At 31.2% G+C, this 16544-nt stretch overlaps 1 protein-coding gene across 4 annotated transcripts in view; it reads right to left on the bottom strand.

Annotated features, from left to right (window-relative positions):
• LOC106463711 (protein CASC3-like) overlaps positions 1–16544 on the bottom strand; it is a 40665-nt gene that overhangs the window by 8256 nt on the left and 15865 nt on the right. For 3 of the 4 annotated variants that reach the window (XM_022391290.1, XM_013923772.2, XM_022391291.1), the window contains exons 5-8: positions 13687–14399; positions 8944–9126; positions 4766–4906; positions 3409–3632 (exon numbers count right to left, since the gene is read on the bottom strand). In XM_022391290.1, the coding sequence (XP_022246998.1) occupies positions 3409–3632; positions 4766–4906; positions 8944–9126; positions 13687–14399 (1261 nt within the window). The remainder of the gene's footprint in view (positions 1–3408; positions 3633–4765; positions 4907–8943; positions 9127–13686; positions 14400–16544) is intronic. The other variant, XM_013923773.2, reaches the window with a different exon arrangement.

Raw genomic sequence — 16544 nt, 5'->3', positions numbered from 1 at the left:
AGTGCTAATAACAAATTAAGGCCTAGTTTGATGAGACCAAGAGAGAGAGAGAGAGAAGGTCAATTCACAAAAAATGAACAGGTCTAGTTACATATTTGAGACAGTAGTGACTTTAATTTAAACATTTTTTTCTCTGTTACTGTTATTAAATAAAATCATTTTTACAAGGTGTAAAAGTGAGCTCTGAATATACCCAAAATTAAAGACATAATGCCCAAGTGCCATATGTCAAGTAACTACAAAAATTATTTCAATAAAGGTGTTTCTAAAAGCCTGAAAATATAATTATAAATTTATAGATGCTTACTAGAGGTTTGCATGAAGTATTTGGTGTTTCATATATTATATATGCAAATATATATATTATATATATATATATATATATATGCAAAATAAATAAATAAAAACATTATCACAGAAACTATGTTAAAGTGTTTCACAGATATTAGTCATTCCCAGACTCGACTGGCTGTTGTTGATGGAAAAAAATAATTCCACAAAAATGTATTGCTAAAGTAGTCAGAAAATATGAGAAAACCTTTCAGACATACCTTAGTTGTTAAAATACTGTACTTTCTAATCATCAGTTGATATTTACAACCCTTGGTAAACCATCATAGATCAATGAAACAGTTTGGTTGTTAAAGTACCGTATCTTTCTGATCATCAGTTGATATTTACAACCCTTGGTAAACCATCATAGATCAATGAAACAGTTTGGTTGTTCAAATACTTTATCTTTCTGATCATCAGTTTATATTTACAACCCTTGGTAAACCATCATAGATAAATGAAACAGTTTAGCTGTTAAAATACTGTACCTTTCTAGTCATCAGTTTATATTTTCAACCCTTGGTAAACATCATAGATAAATGAAACAGTTTAGCTGTTAAAATATTGTACTTTCTAATCTTCAGCTTTTTATTTTTTAAATTGTTTTTATTATTATTAAAAATCATTAATTATTAAAAATTATTAAAATCTAGCCTGAAACGAAACCCTTTCCACGATACAAAACCTAAAGACATGTTACATGCCTAAATCAGTAATTGTCAATCTTGTTTCTACTTTCACCTACGAAAGCTACACACTCCAACAAACAAATAAAAGAAAAATGTATTTATTTTACTGCCTTTATACTATAGCAACCTTATGGTGGGTTTTCAAAATATTTATAATTATTTAACCCCTTCTTAGGTTTGCCAGTGATAACCCGGACACTCTCCAAGTTTCAAAAAATATTTGCCCAAGTTTATTTGAGCAAACCATTTCTTGTCATATTTTTAGTTATTTACCAAATTTATTTGCATGTTATCATGTATTACAATCAGTGCTCACTAGATGGCATTAGAAATACTGTTTGTGCTGTATTCTATCAGATTTATTCTGAATTATGTATCATAAACACTGGAGATAAGCATTCCTATTTTTTTTACATAGTTTCATGGAAATTATATATATCACATACAAATCCAGATATGTAACATTTATTTATGGAGTATTCTTTGTGAAGAAATATAATAACAGATCATAAAAGAACTTTTGTTTCATTAACCCTTTCGCAACAGGCTCGGTATAAAATACAAGAGTTCGTATACACATTTGCCCATGTTAATTATTTATACTATAACTTTTAAAGCAGTATGTGTATCTTCACCAAATTTGGTAGACTTTCAGTAAACATTACAAGTCTTTTGTACACAAAAAATCAGATTTTTTAATGAAGTATTTTTGTTTGTGAATATATCAAGTCTGTTTTGTTACTAATCTGAACATGAAGTGATTTTCGTGTTATGATTAAAAAAACTATTTTTTGCCCCCCAAAATCTCAAATATCATTTTTTAATCTCTACAAACTCGTAAATGCATTTCGAACGTTTGTTTTCAGTGAAACTTTATATTTGATCTGTTATTTTCTCTACCCTAACTCTATGCAGGGTCGATCAAGTTAACCAACCTCACAACCACCACCACCACACACACACACACACACACACACACACACACACACACACACACACACAACAAAACTAAAACTTTTTTCTAGATATGACTTCAAATTGTAACATGAAACTACATTTGTTTATCTTAAGTAGCTTTAAACTTGTAACAGTATACATCGATACATAATTAAATTTTATTGTTTTATTGCTCTGTGATTGCCCTTTGAATAACTAACTACTGTTATTCATGCCATTACATGTTGTAACTCACTTGGAGAACGTGGAGTTCACACTACACTATCGAATTATATTATCAACGAGCTGCTCGCATATATGCCTTGTGAAACATTTTTATTATATCATTATTATTATTATTTATTTTATTTAATCTAACCTTAACTACCCTAAAGAGATCCTTAATTTTACATTTTAGTTACTTTTATAATAATAAAGAAAGAAAAAACAGGAAATAAAGTACTTACCCAGGTTTAATTTTTTTGCTGTCGACTGTCGATGACACTTTTCTTTTTTATACTAATGGTAGTAATGCACTAAATTTTTTATTTCATTAAATAATGCACCAAAGAACATAGAATAATAGCATGCAAAAAGCAGACAATTTTCCCTAACTATCACAATATTTCTGGCTTTCTAACCATGCAACAAAAACCATTACAAATTCATCCAGTTAATCCTTATTTTTCCCGTGAGAACAAAGCTCGTACTAACTGAGAAATTGATAAATTTCTGTTCAGAAACAAGGTAATATAATATGTTATTTGATAGATGAAAACCTTGGCTTTCTATTGGTTATAGATAATATAGACTTAAAAGTAAAAGTCTATTATTATTAATAAATTCTGAAAGAGAGGATGTGAAAGATGGGTGCGGCAGGAGGGGTCTGATTTTCTATTTGATGGCTCTGTAACCAAACAAGATTGAAGGCTATAAAAATTATGGTTTGACTGAGCAATGAAGATTGTATTGTGAGTAATTTACAATACATTTCATACTTATTGGAGATGTGGTGAATAAAGTAAATAAGATGGGATGGCTAGAGAAAATATGTCACATTTGTCACACTAGAGAAAATTCAGGATTTTTTAAAATATTGCCTTATAAAATTAAGAGCTTAAAACTTATACACTATTAAAATATGGATTATTAGCCACGATTATGCTATACTAATTGGTATAACGTAAACAAAAAGTAGTTTAATCAAATTTTGAAAATAACTCTCTTTTAGACTGTGACATGTACAGTTAGACCCACCTGTTGCGAAAGAGTTAATATACAAGTACAGGCTATCAAAAAGTGAAATAAAAAACCTGACTTTCTTTCAACTCATTTCCAAAGAGAGCCTGACACGGAAGGGGTTAACAATGAAAAACAATAAAAATACATAAATTTAATGCAATTATATATATTTTTTCTTGAATCTTTCAAGTAAATTTTAAATACGTACCAGTTCTGGTGGTGGTGGTGGTGAATTATACTGCTGGGGTAAAGGATACTGAGGGAAACCTGCAGGAGGAGCAGCAGGAGGTTGTGGGGGGGCTACAGGCGTGGTGGGGTAGTTTATCAAACCACTGTTTGCTGGAAGATAGGCACTAGGCACCACTGGTTGTCCTGAAGTCATGGAGACAGAAGGAAGAATTCGTGGTAGACTAGGGATGGGAGCACGAACTGCTGGAAGCAGAAAAAATAATCATTTCAGAAAATTTAACTATCAAATAAACAAGTACATATATAATGAAACACTTGCATGTGAAGGACATTTTTTTTTAAGTTTTTAGATTTGAAAATCAGCAAATATATATTGTTTTCATGGAGGATTCACATATTTAGTCTAACAAACTGTGAATCAAACTCTGGATTTTAGCATTGTAAATACATAAACTTATCACTGACCCACTGAGGAAGATAGGACTAATAAATGACAGGTAACTTCTAGTTATAATAAATGCATATGGGCTATCATAATTTCAATAACAAATATAATTTTGATTGGATTAACAAATTTTAAGAGACTTATGAAAGAAAAGGATCTCGATATTCTGGTTCATCAGTCTCTTAAGTCATCCAAACTAGCTATTAGTGGTAGAGCAAATAGGAATTTAGGTTGTATCTACAGAAATATCGAAGTCTAAAGAGATTATAATTTCATTTCAAATGTCACTGGTTAGATCACATCTGGAGTATTGCATTCAATTTTTGGCTTCTTACCTTAAGAAGAACATTGAATTGTTGGAAAGAATCCAGAAGAGGGCTATTAGGATGATACCTGTGATGGAAAGGTTGTCATACAGGGACATATTACAATTTCTGAAATTGTTTTCTTTGTTAGAGGGGACGTAATTGAGGTATTTAAGACTGTTAAGGAAATTTATAGTGGTGATGAACCACTTTTTATTTTTGTCGTACTTAAAGAATGAGAATGGTAGGACTAGGTGGACACAAATTTTGACATGGCAGGAATCAACTTTAGCTAAGACAGTTTTATTTTTTTCAACAGAGTGGTTGGATGCAGTAAATTTAAGGGAAAGCTTGATAAATATTTTTTAAATTTAGTTTAGTAGATAGAATGATCTAGATTGTAAACAAGTCCTTGTTAAATTATAAGTTATGTTATAATTGGTAAGTCATCTGTGCTTAATGACATTTTCAGAGTTTTTTTTTCTTGTGCTCACAAAAGGTATACAAGATGACTGGAGAAGGAGAATACTAAACTTGTTACTATTAAAAATAAGATATCTATTTCCTAAATATCAATTCTCTTTCCTATAAACTTTAGAGTATAAGAAAACAGCAGCTTCTCTCACCCCCACCATAGCCCTCCTGGTATGGAGCAGCAGCTGTATAGCCCTGAAAGTGACCTGCAGCCAATAAAGGGGGGCTGGTTGGTTGTTGGTGTTGTGTTCCTCGGGTCACTCCATCATTTGCTGCATACATAGGTCTATAACCTATATACAGAAGAAACGTAATTCAGGACTTCAGTACACAAACTTATTGATACATATACCACAGTTAACGGATAAAATATTTGAGAGGTGTTACCTTTTTCTCGTACAAAGTTGCTGCCTGTCATATGTGCTTAAGATACTGTTTTGGTATGAAGAAGCATCCAGGATCCAAAATAATATTAACCCGTGATTAAACCAAGCTACCTACATAGATCTTTATTAATGAGCACAGCTAATTAAATATACTGTTCAAATGATGACTAGAATGCACTTTTTCATCAGTTCGGTACTCTTGTTGTTAAGAGTATTTTAATATCAGTTGAAACTGGGGAAGACTGAAATTTGATTTTTTTTTTTTTACATTACTTACTACTGAGAATGAGGGTACTAACAGGACATTGATAAAGAATGTATTAATCCATGATACCAAAGCTGCCACTTGTAAAATACACTTAGATATACGAACCACAAACATGAAAAAAATATAAATGAAAATCTAGAAACCCAGTTATACCATTGATGCTATTTTTTCCAATTTTAATGTTTTATAAATAACACTTACTACATCTGTAAAGTGATATCCTGAAGCTACTGATATGCATCTCATGTGTAAATATTTATAAGATAAAAAATAAATAAAAATCACTGCATCTTCAAATTCTTAAGCATAATTTGATAACTTACAAAAAATACAAATACAGAAACTAAACAAAACAAAAAATGTCGAGTATAAGTGGGCAATAAAATGAGCACAAAATAGTGACGAATAAGACAAGAAGCAAAATAATAATCAAAATTATACGAATTGCAGAAAATTGCAAAAGATTTAAAGCTAGAGCTAGCATTGAGGATGCCCCCATTTCATCTGCATGCTGAAGAAGAACTTGTAAACTTACAATATGACCCAGATGCTTATACTCAAAAATTCTGTAACCAGCTAGTTGTTGGCATGGCAACAATCTTTCTTCAAAGCAATTAAATGTTTGGCAATATGGTAGATATAGAAAACAAATCTGAACATTATATAAAACCACCCTATATAATATCCACTAAGAGCAGATCTTATATACTATGGTGTTGAAAAGTGCAAGCTGGCAAACTAATATTTGCCTTGTTCCACACACACACAGTAGTTGTTGGTCATGAGATTTATGATATTAATAGCATCTAGACCAGCATTCTTCAAAGTACATGTCATGACCCAGTAATGGGTTGGAAAATCTTATTCAATGAGTCACAAGGCTTATAACAACAACAACAAAAAAAAATTTCATGTTAAGGTAAATTGTTTGGGTACACCGTGATTTATTTTTTATTAGTTTACTCCATTTGATTTTATTAATGTATTTATTAAGTAAACAATGTACTGTTATACTGAATTACATGTATTTCATGCCATTTATTTACTTTGATTTAGGGTTGAAAATAATGCATTTTAGTGAACTTAGCTGACAAATCTGGCAACACAGAGGGCAATTCATTCTTGACCATGTTAATGCTTCGGTATCCCACCAGTTTTGTTTATGCCTTTGAAAGGAGTGTAAGGCTGTCACCTGGTCACAAAAATGTTTGCCCCATTCCAAGAAAAACATGGATCGTTTTGTTATCAGAAAAAAGAAGATCAAACAGTCATCAAATCCATCTGCATTTGAAAATGAAGCAAATTTACTTGGATCTTCTGCAATAGAAAATGTTAGTAATAATGGAGAGGCCTTTGCCATGTTAGCCTCATCTGATTTTAAGTCTCCTACCAAAAAAGAAAGCTAAATCTTGGACAAGGCAGTATAGTTATGCTTTTTGGAAGTATGGCTTCATTAACTGTTGAAATGTAGAGAAGTTCTTGCTAACGTCTTAAAGCTGTCAAAATTAAAAAAGACAAAGATACAGAACTTGTTGATAAGCCCCTTGAATATTTCCAAAGGAAAAAAAAAATTACAAGTTCTTAGTAAGTCTGAATGATATAGCACTACTGGCACCATATTTAGTTGCATATCACATTGGCCAAAAGAGAATGATCTACACAGTTGCTAAAAAACCTATTCTACCAGTCTCTCTTGATATAGGAAGTAAAATTTTTAATGATAGGTCTGCTGAAAAATTGAAATGTATTCCTCTCAGTAATACCACAACATCTCTGAGAATACGTACCATCGAAGAGCATTTAGAAACCAAGCTGGTTACAAGTCTACTGTCTGCTGAGGGTTTTGCAATTCAACTTGATGAGAGCACTGACATTTTAAACTGTGCAACATTATTAGTTGATGTGAGATATGTATGGAAAGATGATTTTATGGAAGATTCACTTTATTGTCTAATCTTATCAAAAAACACAACAGGATCAGAAATATTTAATGCACTCCATAACTGTGTAGTTGGAAACCACAAATTGGACTTGGCTAATTGAAAGGAATTACAATTGATGGTGCAGCAAAAATGACCGATAGAAATAGTGGAGTTGTGAGAAAAATATTCGAGGCAGCTGGTAATAATGTTACTTGGAATCACTATTTTATACATCGTCAAGTCTTGGCTGTCAAGGGTATTCCTAACAATCTCAAGGTAGTTCTGAAAGTGGCTAATATGATTAAGGGAAGCTCAATTAACTGTAGGTTTTTTGAAGTGTTTTGTTTAGAAATGTGATCCAATCATTCTCTTTTACTGTATCACACTGAAGTTTGATGGTTGTCAAGAGACTCACTTTTTTCTACTTGAAAAAAAAAGTCTGACTTGGCAGATTTGTTCTATAATGACAATTGAATAATGAAGTTGTCATATTTAGCTGACATTTTTTCACATCTGAATGAACTTAATTTGAAGCGACAAGGAAGAGACAATGATTTGTTTCGACATAGTGAACAGACCCAAGCATTTCAAAATTCATTACTATTGTGGCAAGTCAGACTTCGAGGTGATCACCCAAGCTACTACATATTCCCAACACTGCTGCAATACATTGAAGAGAACAGTGTCAATGAAGAAAAGCTGAACGAAATACGGTTACATCTCTCTACTTCATCTGACAATTTTAGTTCATATTTTCCCTAAGAGAAATTTGAAGTTTTGAAAGAAAAGCATTGGATGAAAGATCTTTTTGCTTTTGAATACCTTGAATATATTGTAAGGTTTAACTTGACACCTGAACAAGAAAACCAGCTGCTCCATCTCACCTGCAACAGTACACTGAAAATTAAGCACAAATCATCAAATTTTTCAATGTTTTGGATCAGTGTTTCCAAAGAAAATCCAGGATAAGTGTTTTGCTGTTGCTGCCTTTACAACAAATTGTATGTGTGAACTTGGATTTTCCACTCCGACAAGGTTAAATACAAGAGAGAAAATGATTCAAGAGCACAGTTGATATGCATGTGGTGCTTTCATCGTGTGATCCACATTGGGACAAAATTGTGAGCAACAACAAGCAGGCTCACCTGTCACAATGTGTTAATAAATTCCAACCAATTTCTTTGCTGTGTATTTACTGGAGTAAATTTCTTTTAAGTAACATGAAGTTAAAGGATTGAAATTAGCATACTTATTAATATTATATCAAAAACATTCTTGTCAGACAACATTTTTGCTCCATGATTTTCTTGCACTGTGTCATGGGACAAAACATCTGAAGAAAACTGATCTAAACCTCTAATATGTATTTTATCCCAGCCAGTCTGATGCACCCTTGCATTGGGTAAAGGAATCTGTCTGCACTGGATATGGCATAAACAAATAAATATAATTATAACATCCACCAGTTTGATTTTATGCAATACACCTAGACATCTTTTCAATATTTAAATATTTGCTGGTATTGCATTAAATCTATTTATCAATAGCCTAAAAATGAGTATAACTTTATAAAACAGGTTTACAAACACCCACGATTAAGTGATTTGTTTTAAATATTGATGAAGAAAGGAGAAGTTAAATGATATTATCTCGGTGATGTCTTGTTATACAGCATTTATATACCTACACCAAATAAAACACATATACATACTTTTATATTAACAAACAACTGTATTCAGTTTAAAATTTTTCACCTGTTTCATAAAATCGAGGAGGTACAGAAGGTTGAGCAGGTTGATAGTTTGAAGTTTCTGGAAGACTTCGTTGTCTCAGGGAAGAGTATCGCTTCGGACGGTTTGTGTTCTGTACATCTCCACGTCCTCCTGATACATGTTCCCTCTGATGGGCATTACCCGAGTTACTTTGCGAATTAGGTTCTGTTTAAAAAAACTTTATAGGTTTTAGGTGGTACATCTTATGTAGTGCAATAAACTAAAAATATCTGTAAAATTAAAAACTATTACTTATTCTAGTCTTAAAAGTTCATATTACTGTAATTTACATTAATGAACATTTATATATTATGAACAAGTATCACCTCATAACACACACTCTTTGTTTCTAGATTCCACATGCACTAGTACACATTAAAAATGTTCAGATTTTTATAAATTACAACTGTTTACTAGTTACTACTTCTGAGATGTATATACATAACTGCTAGTTATTTTTCGGCTTCTCTCCTTGAAACTAAATTGTAAAACCAAAATACAACAACACACATTGTAGAAGCTTCTTAGATAAGAAGACTAGCTGGATGACTTGTCAGTTCTTCTGAATGATAGTGAAGTTAATTCAAGTAAAAATAATAAATAATTGGTGTCAAAAATAAATAAATAATAAAGTTATATTAATCATTGCCCTAATTCTGATTTGTACATGACTTAAATGAAACTGATACACTTCTTTTAGTTCACTCCATAACAGTTATTTATGAAACTGATGATAAACGTAGCACCTAGACCACTAATATGTTGGTTTTATCCCAGCTGGCCTGATGAATTCTGGCACTGAGTCAGGGTCTTTGTATGCACTGTATATGGCAGATATAGTATGGTTGAATGCAGACCACAAAAGTGGTGCTTTGGGATCTTTTCACTTTAAAAGTTTTGAGAAAGGTGTCAGCAATGCTACTTTCTGAGGTTAAGAGGGCACTACAAGACAGTGAAGACACTGGAAAGCTAAGCTCATGATGTTTTTTGAATATATTATTTAAATCTGAATAATATTTGTAGTCATTTTTGTATTTATAATAAAAATATAAGTTGATTTAATATCATTAGTATAATCAAGCTTTAAGTTGGAGGTGTAATTTTTTTACTAACTAATGTTAGATTAGGCTTAGCAAGTGTACCTTTACTTTCAATTCAGCTTATGAAGTTAAAAAAAGAAATCTAGATGAATTATATTACATAAATATAATTTAAAGACTCATTATTGTCTATTCTATATTTTAAAGATAAACCTAATTTCTTCAGTGTGAAAATAAAGTAGCAATAAAATAGTGAAATATATTTACTTCTCAAACATTAGGCTTGACAATGTTGTCATTTTTACTTGTATATAGTTTTAATACTACAGCTTTTAATAAAGTATGTATATCTTAACAAAATTTGACAGACATTTACTAAACATTACAACTTGCTTGTACACAAAATTGATTTTTTAATAAACTATCTTTACTAAAGATTTGTCAGTGAATATATGGAGTCTTTTTTGACCAGTCTAAGTGCAAAATGATTTTCATGTTAAGATTAAAAATACTTTAATGCATTTTAAAAATCTCAAATGTCATTTCTAAAACCTCCTAAATACATTTCAGATGTTTTTCAGTAAAATTTTATATTTTATTATTATTATTATTTTCTGTATGTTAACTCTATACAAGGTTTGTCAGCTTAACCATTCTGACCTCATAACCACCAGAAAAATAAAAAATTTAAATAAATTTAAATTATCCTTTTTTCTTTCTAGAATGACTTCTAATTGTAACATGAAACTACATTTGTTTATCCTAAGTAGCTTTAAAATCGTAACAGTATACATCTATTTATATTGAAATTCTATTGTTTTACTGCCCAATGAACCGTGTCTAACTGCTAGTACAATTAGCACCATTATAAGTTGTAAATCACCTGAGGAATGCGCAGCTCATGTTACATTAGTGAATTATATTACCCATGAGCTTCACCAAGCTGCTCGCATCTTGCCTCATGAAAAGTTTTATTACATTATTATTATTTACCCTAATCTAACCTTAACTAACCTAAAGACTTTCCTATTTTTACATTTTAGTTACTTTTATAATAATAAATGAAGAACAGACATGAAAAACATGAAATAAATTAACTACCTGGGTCTTCTTATTTGCTGTCAACTATTGTTGACACTTAACCCTACATATTTGTTTTTGTACTAATGGCAGTAGTGCATTAAATTATTTCTATTTAATTAAATAATGTGCCAAATAACATAGACTAATAACATACAAAAGGCAGACAATGTCCCATAACTATAAAAGTTTTTTGCCTTTCTAATTACGCAACAAGAGCTGTTACAAATTTATCCAAGTTGGTCATTGTGTTTCCTGCGGGTACAAAGATTGTACTGAAAGATAAGTTAATGTTTTTCTGTATAAAAACAACGTACCATAATACGACATTTGATAGATGAAGACCTTGCCTTTCTATTGGTTAAAAATAATATAGTATTAAATGTAAGAGAATTATTGACAAATCCTGAAAGAGAGGATGTGACTGGTGAGTGTGGCAAGAGGGGTCTGATTTTTTGCTTGATGTGATTTTAACCAAACAGAATTGAAGGTATGAAAATTATGCATTAGCTGAACGATAACAATATTATAATAAGTAATTTATGTTAAATTTTGTTCTTCTTGGAGGGGTGATAAATAAATGAGAGAAGAGGGGATGCCTAAGAAAAAATCTCACATTTCTCACACTAGGGGAAATTCAGGATATTTTTAAAATATTGCCTTATAAAATTAAGAACTTAAAACTTGTATACTATTAAAATATAGATCATTAGCTACGATTTTATGCTATATTAATTGGTATAACACGAACAAACAAAAAGTGGTGTAATTAAATTTTGAATGTAACTCACTAAAAACCTCGTGACATGCTCAGTAAAGGATGCCTGTGGCGAGAGGGGTGATTACTGCTGAAAAGTCAATAGACATTTTCTGAGGAGAACACATTGTGAAGAGGGTGATGAGTTTTCATCAAAAGAAAAAATAAATAAACTATATTAATTTGAAAAACGATTTGTAGCAACCCTGTTCAGTTGCAATATCTTCTGGTCACTTCTTTCTCTGGTTCATCGATTGTTGTATTATTTTGTGACAGCTGAGGTGTTTGGTATTTCTTGCAGTTTTACTTTATATACCAGGAACTATTTTGTTCATGAAATGCTGTGTAGGGTACAATTACATATTAGGGTTTGAAGCTGAATAAAAATGTTATTAGAATAAAAACATACCATTTATTTCTTTTTTTTTCATTAGTGGATATCTTTACAAAAAGTTAAGACTTTTAGTGCTGGATTTAGTTGCCATAATGTGTTAAAAAGATGCTAAGTAATAATTGCTAATCAAATTTAATATTGGTTAGCAGTTTCTGCTAATCAAATTCATTAAACTATTTTGTCCCCTGTAATGTCTCAAATGGGGTACCTCAGAGATCAGTGTTAGAGCATTTGCTCTTTTTTGATTTACATCAATAGATGAAAGATTGCTTAATAGATTTAAATTTACTGATGATATTAAAGTCTTGGGTGTTGCTGGCTGTAAAGAGAAGGAGGATGCTTTACAAAATGACTTAGATTATTTGATGAGTTCAGTAAATAAATGCCACAGGGTTGTTATTTATAATAAATAAATTTTATTTATTAACTTTACTGTCTATAGCAGTAGTTATAACCTGTCCTTTACAACAGGCAGAGCTAGATCTTAGCCGACTAATATTATTAACACGATTAATGGTTGAAAAGAACTTTTCATAAACAAATGTGTAATTATTACACAAGGTAATGTGTGTGAGTTATCATAATTTAAATTATAAATATACTTTTGATGGGAATAACCTTAACATTATAGGATAGGTTAAGACTTCTAAAATTTTCTTTTGAAAAAAGGAAGAGTTAGAGGGGATCTGATTGAGGTTTTTAGATTTGTTATGGAAATTGACGATGTTGATGCATCATTTTTTTTCCCCATACTTAATGGTGAGAATGGTAGGACTATAGGACACAAATTACATTTTGGCAGGGTAGGGGTCATTTTCAGCTAACAGTTTTATTTCTCCAACAGGGTGGTTGGCTATTGGAATTGGTTGCCTTCAGTTGTTGTAGATGTATAATGATTAGGATTTGTTTTTGTGTTTTTTTTCATGTATGGGATAGCCTAGATGAAACCAATAAACCTTGCAGTCCTGAAATTTAAAGTAATTACATGGTCTTCTTTCATTTCACTTGCAAGCTCTTAGAAATGCTTAGGTTATATAATCATTCAGCTGTATGTTACTCAAATTTCTTTTAATAAGCAATCAATATCCACTAATTCAGTGAGATTTCAAATCTCTTACGAGAAACCTTGCTTGACTCGTATAAAAACACAACCCCCCAAAACAGCAATAAATCATGAAATATCAATAGTTTCATATATTGTCAAACTTGTTTACAAATGGTTTATCTGTGCCACTAAAAATTCACTTAACTTCTATTTACACACCTAAGTAATCGTTACGCTGTCATTAGCTAATGAACTTTAAGTATATACAGAATTAAGCTTTATCTAGTTCAAGGAATATGTAAAACAGAAGTCAACACAGACCATTAAATTTCTAGATGTACAATTAAATTTTCAAATATGGAATATAGATTACTCAACAAGCACCATGAGTATGGTCTTTTTCACTTACTATGATTCTCCCTCCTTCCATCCTTACGAGGTATCTTGTCTTTGAAATTGGTTTGATTCTCTTTGACTCTTGGGTCACCAATTTCTAGCTTTTCAATTTCTCCTATAACACCAGATTCCAAGCTATCATCAGTGCTACTTGAAGTGCGTTGACGAGATCTGCTTGTGGTCTTCACATTCATAGCAGAATTCACCGAGTTGGTTGGATTGCTAAGTGTGCGCTCCAGTTTTCTCTGTCCTCTTCCGCGGCCTCTTGAAGCAGTTGGAAATGGTGGTCTTTTACCTCTTGGTGTCCTACTTGGATATCCTTGTCCTTTCAACTGTCTTTCTTCTTCTTTATCGGCTGCTTTATATTTGTTGACATATTTTGAATTTTCAAAAGTCAATGACTGTACTACTTCAGAATCTTTTGAAGCTGAATTATTTACAACTACATCACTTTCATTTTTATATGTATTTTGGTCTGTATGCTGTTGTGATGGAAGAGATGGGAAATCTTCAGTGTTTATTAAGGAGTCTGATGCATCTTTTGTAGATTTGCTATTTCCTCTACCTTCATTATCTTCATGTGTAAAAGAATCATCCCTATACTGCCTCTGTCCTCGTCCACGACCCCTACCTCGTCTTCTACCCCTGTTACCTCTTTCACTGACAAGCCCTGTCACGTACGCATCTTCATCTTGCCAGTTTCTTGTGTATTTGTTTGGTCCTCGACTGAAACATGAATAAAAACTTTACTGAAAAATCAGGTTTCAACTGATTTTAATCTTTTACAGAAAACATGCATCACAAGTTGATCACTGCCTCTTATACTACACTCTAGTGATCCCATACAAAAAAATACAGTTTCAGAACTTAATACATAAGCAACTGAAGTTCACATTCTGCTCTTTCTCTACATTTTGAAAACTGCAGATGGAGTGGAGAGTATTCATGTTCTGATTAAGAACTGGTTTTCTCAGCTTAATGGAAAGAGATTCTAACATTCTAGTGGGATTCTTCCAGGGAATGGAAAATGACATGAATAAACTGAAGATAGGCACGACATTACATGCATTTTGAATTCAAACTTAAGATGATAAAATCTCTTGCTTTTAAGCTAAGAAAACCAGCTCTTAACCAGAGAGTGAACACACGCAATTACATCTTCAATTGTGAAAACAGAACATGAACTTTGATCGATGAATGCCAGGTGGACTAAAACTTATTATATAAGTAATGATCTATCAGTACATAAAATCTTCTATGTTTTATGAAGTCCTTGCTACATGTGTAGGTTCACAAAAAATGTTGTATTAGTGTACCTTCTGAGTAGTGTACATCATTTTAATTTTTTGAAAGGCACCATATTTTCAATTAAAGTCAACAAACTATGTCGATAATTAAGATACAAACTTCTTTACATCTTTCGTTTTAGCAGAACAATACCTATTAAGTGAAAAAACAAAAAAATTAAGATGAAGGGGGGGATTCAAAATAGTTTCTGCCCTATAATACTTCTCTGTATTAGCATACTTTTTCCCCTAAACTACAGACAAAGAGTGGTGATATTCTTCATTTCAAACTCATTTTTCTGTAATTATAGTTTTTCCTTCTACTAGAGAGATGGAGGGAGAGTGGTGTATTCTTTTATAATACTGCTGGAAAATTTAACATTGAAAAAAGTGAATGTTGACTTTCAAACACTATAGAAAATAAAAATACTATCAAACTAAAATAAATTCAGCTTAAAGATAATTTTTTTGGTTTGTTTGTTAAAAAGCACAATGTTATGCAAGCAATGGGCTATCTGTGCTATGCCCACCATTGTTATTGAAACCCAATTTTTAGCATCATAAGCCCTCTGACTTGCTCAGAATGCAATATGTTAACAGATATTAAATCAAAATATGCCAAGGGAATAAATTTGAAGTGTGTGCATGGTATGAGACTTGCAAAAAAAAAATTAAAAAAGAAAGACATAGTACCATCAAATTCAGTTAAATCACATTAACTCTCTCACCTGTAACTCTGACCTCTTTGTACTCGTTTAAAGTCTTTATAGATTTAATACTTCTAACTTTCAATATAGTGTGTATATCTTTACAAAATTTGGCAGTCTTTTAGTTAATATTACAAGTCTTTCACGTACAAAGTCATATTTTTTAGTGAAGTATATTTAATAAAATAAAAATTTGTCCATGAATATATTAAGTATTTGTTTTGAATAGTCAGTGTAAAAAGTAATTTTCGCGTTAAAATTAAAAATACTTTTCCTCAAGTTTCCTTTGTGTAATCCCTAAAACCTCCTAAATGCATTTCAACAATTTTTTTTCAGTAAAACATTATAGTTTATCTGTTATTTTCTCTACCCTATTTCAAAATGGGATCGGTCATTTCACATGTGTGCCCCGTGAAACATTTTTATTATAATATTATTATTATTATTATTATATATTTTACCTAATCTAATCTCAAAAAATGTAAAAGGATCCTTATTTTTACATTTTAGTTATTTTTATAATTATACATAAAGAACAAACATGAAAAACAAGAAATAAAATAATTAACCAATCTTCTTTTCATTTGCTGTCGGGTTTTCAAAGAGAGTTAACCCTGATGTTTTATATTATAGATAGTAATGCACTTAATTTTTATTCAATTAAATAATGCACCAAAGAATATAGATTAAGAACATGTAAAAAGTAGACAAATTCACTTACGTCTCAAAATTTTTCTGGCTTTCTAACTGTGCAACAAGAACCATAACAAATTTATCCAAGCTTGTTGTTAACTTTCCCACAGGAAAGATGTTAGTCCTCTGAGTGAAATTGACATCTAAATGTTATGTTCAGAACATAAAGTTATGCAATACATCAT

This window comes from Limulus polyphemus, unplaced genomic scaffold (genome assembly GCF_000517525.1).
Source record: "Limulus polyphemus unplaced genomic scaffold, Limulus_polyphemus-2.1.2 Scaffold1466, whole genome shotgun sequence".
Lineage (NCBI taxonomy): Eukaryota > Metazoa > Arthropoda > Merostomata > Xiphosura > Limulidae > Limulus > Limulus polyphemus.
Note: the sequence above shows the minus strand (reverse complement) of the source record. Positions and strands in the feature narration are given on the sequence as shown.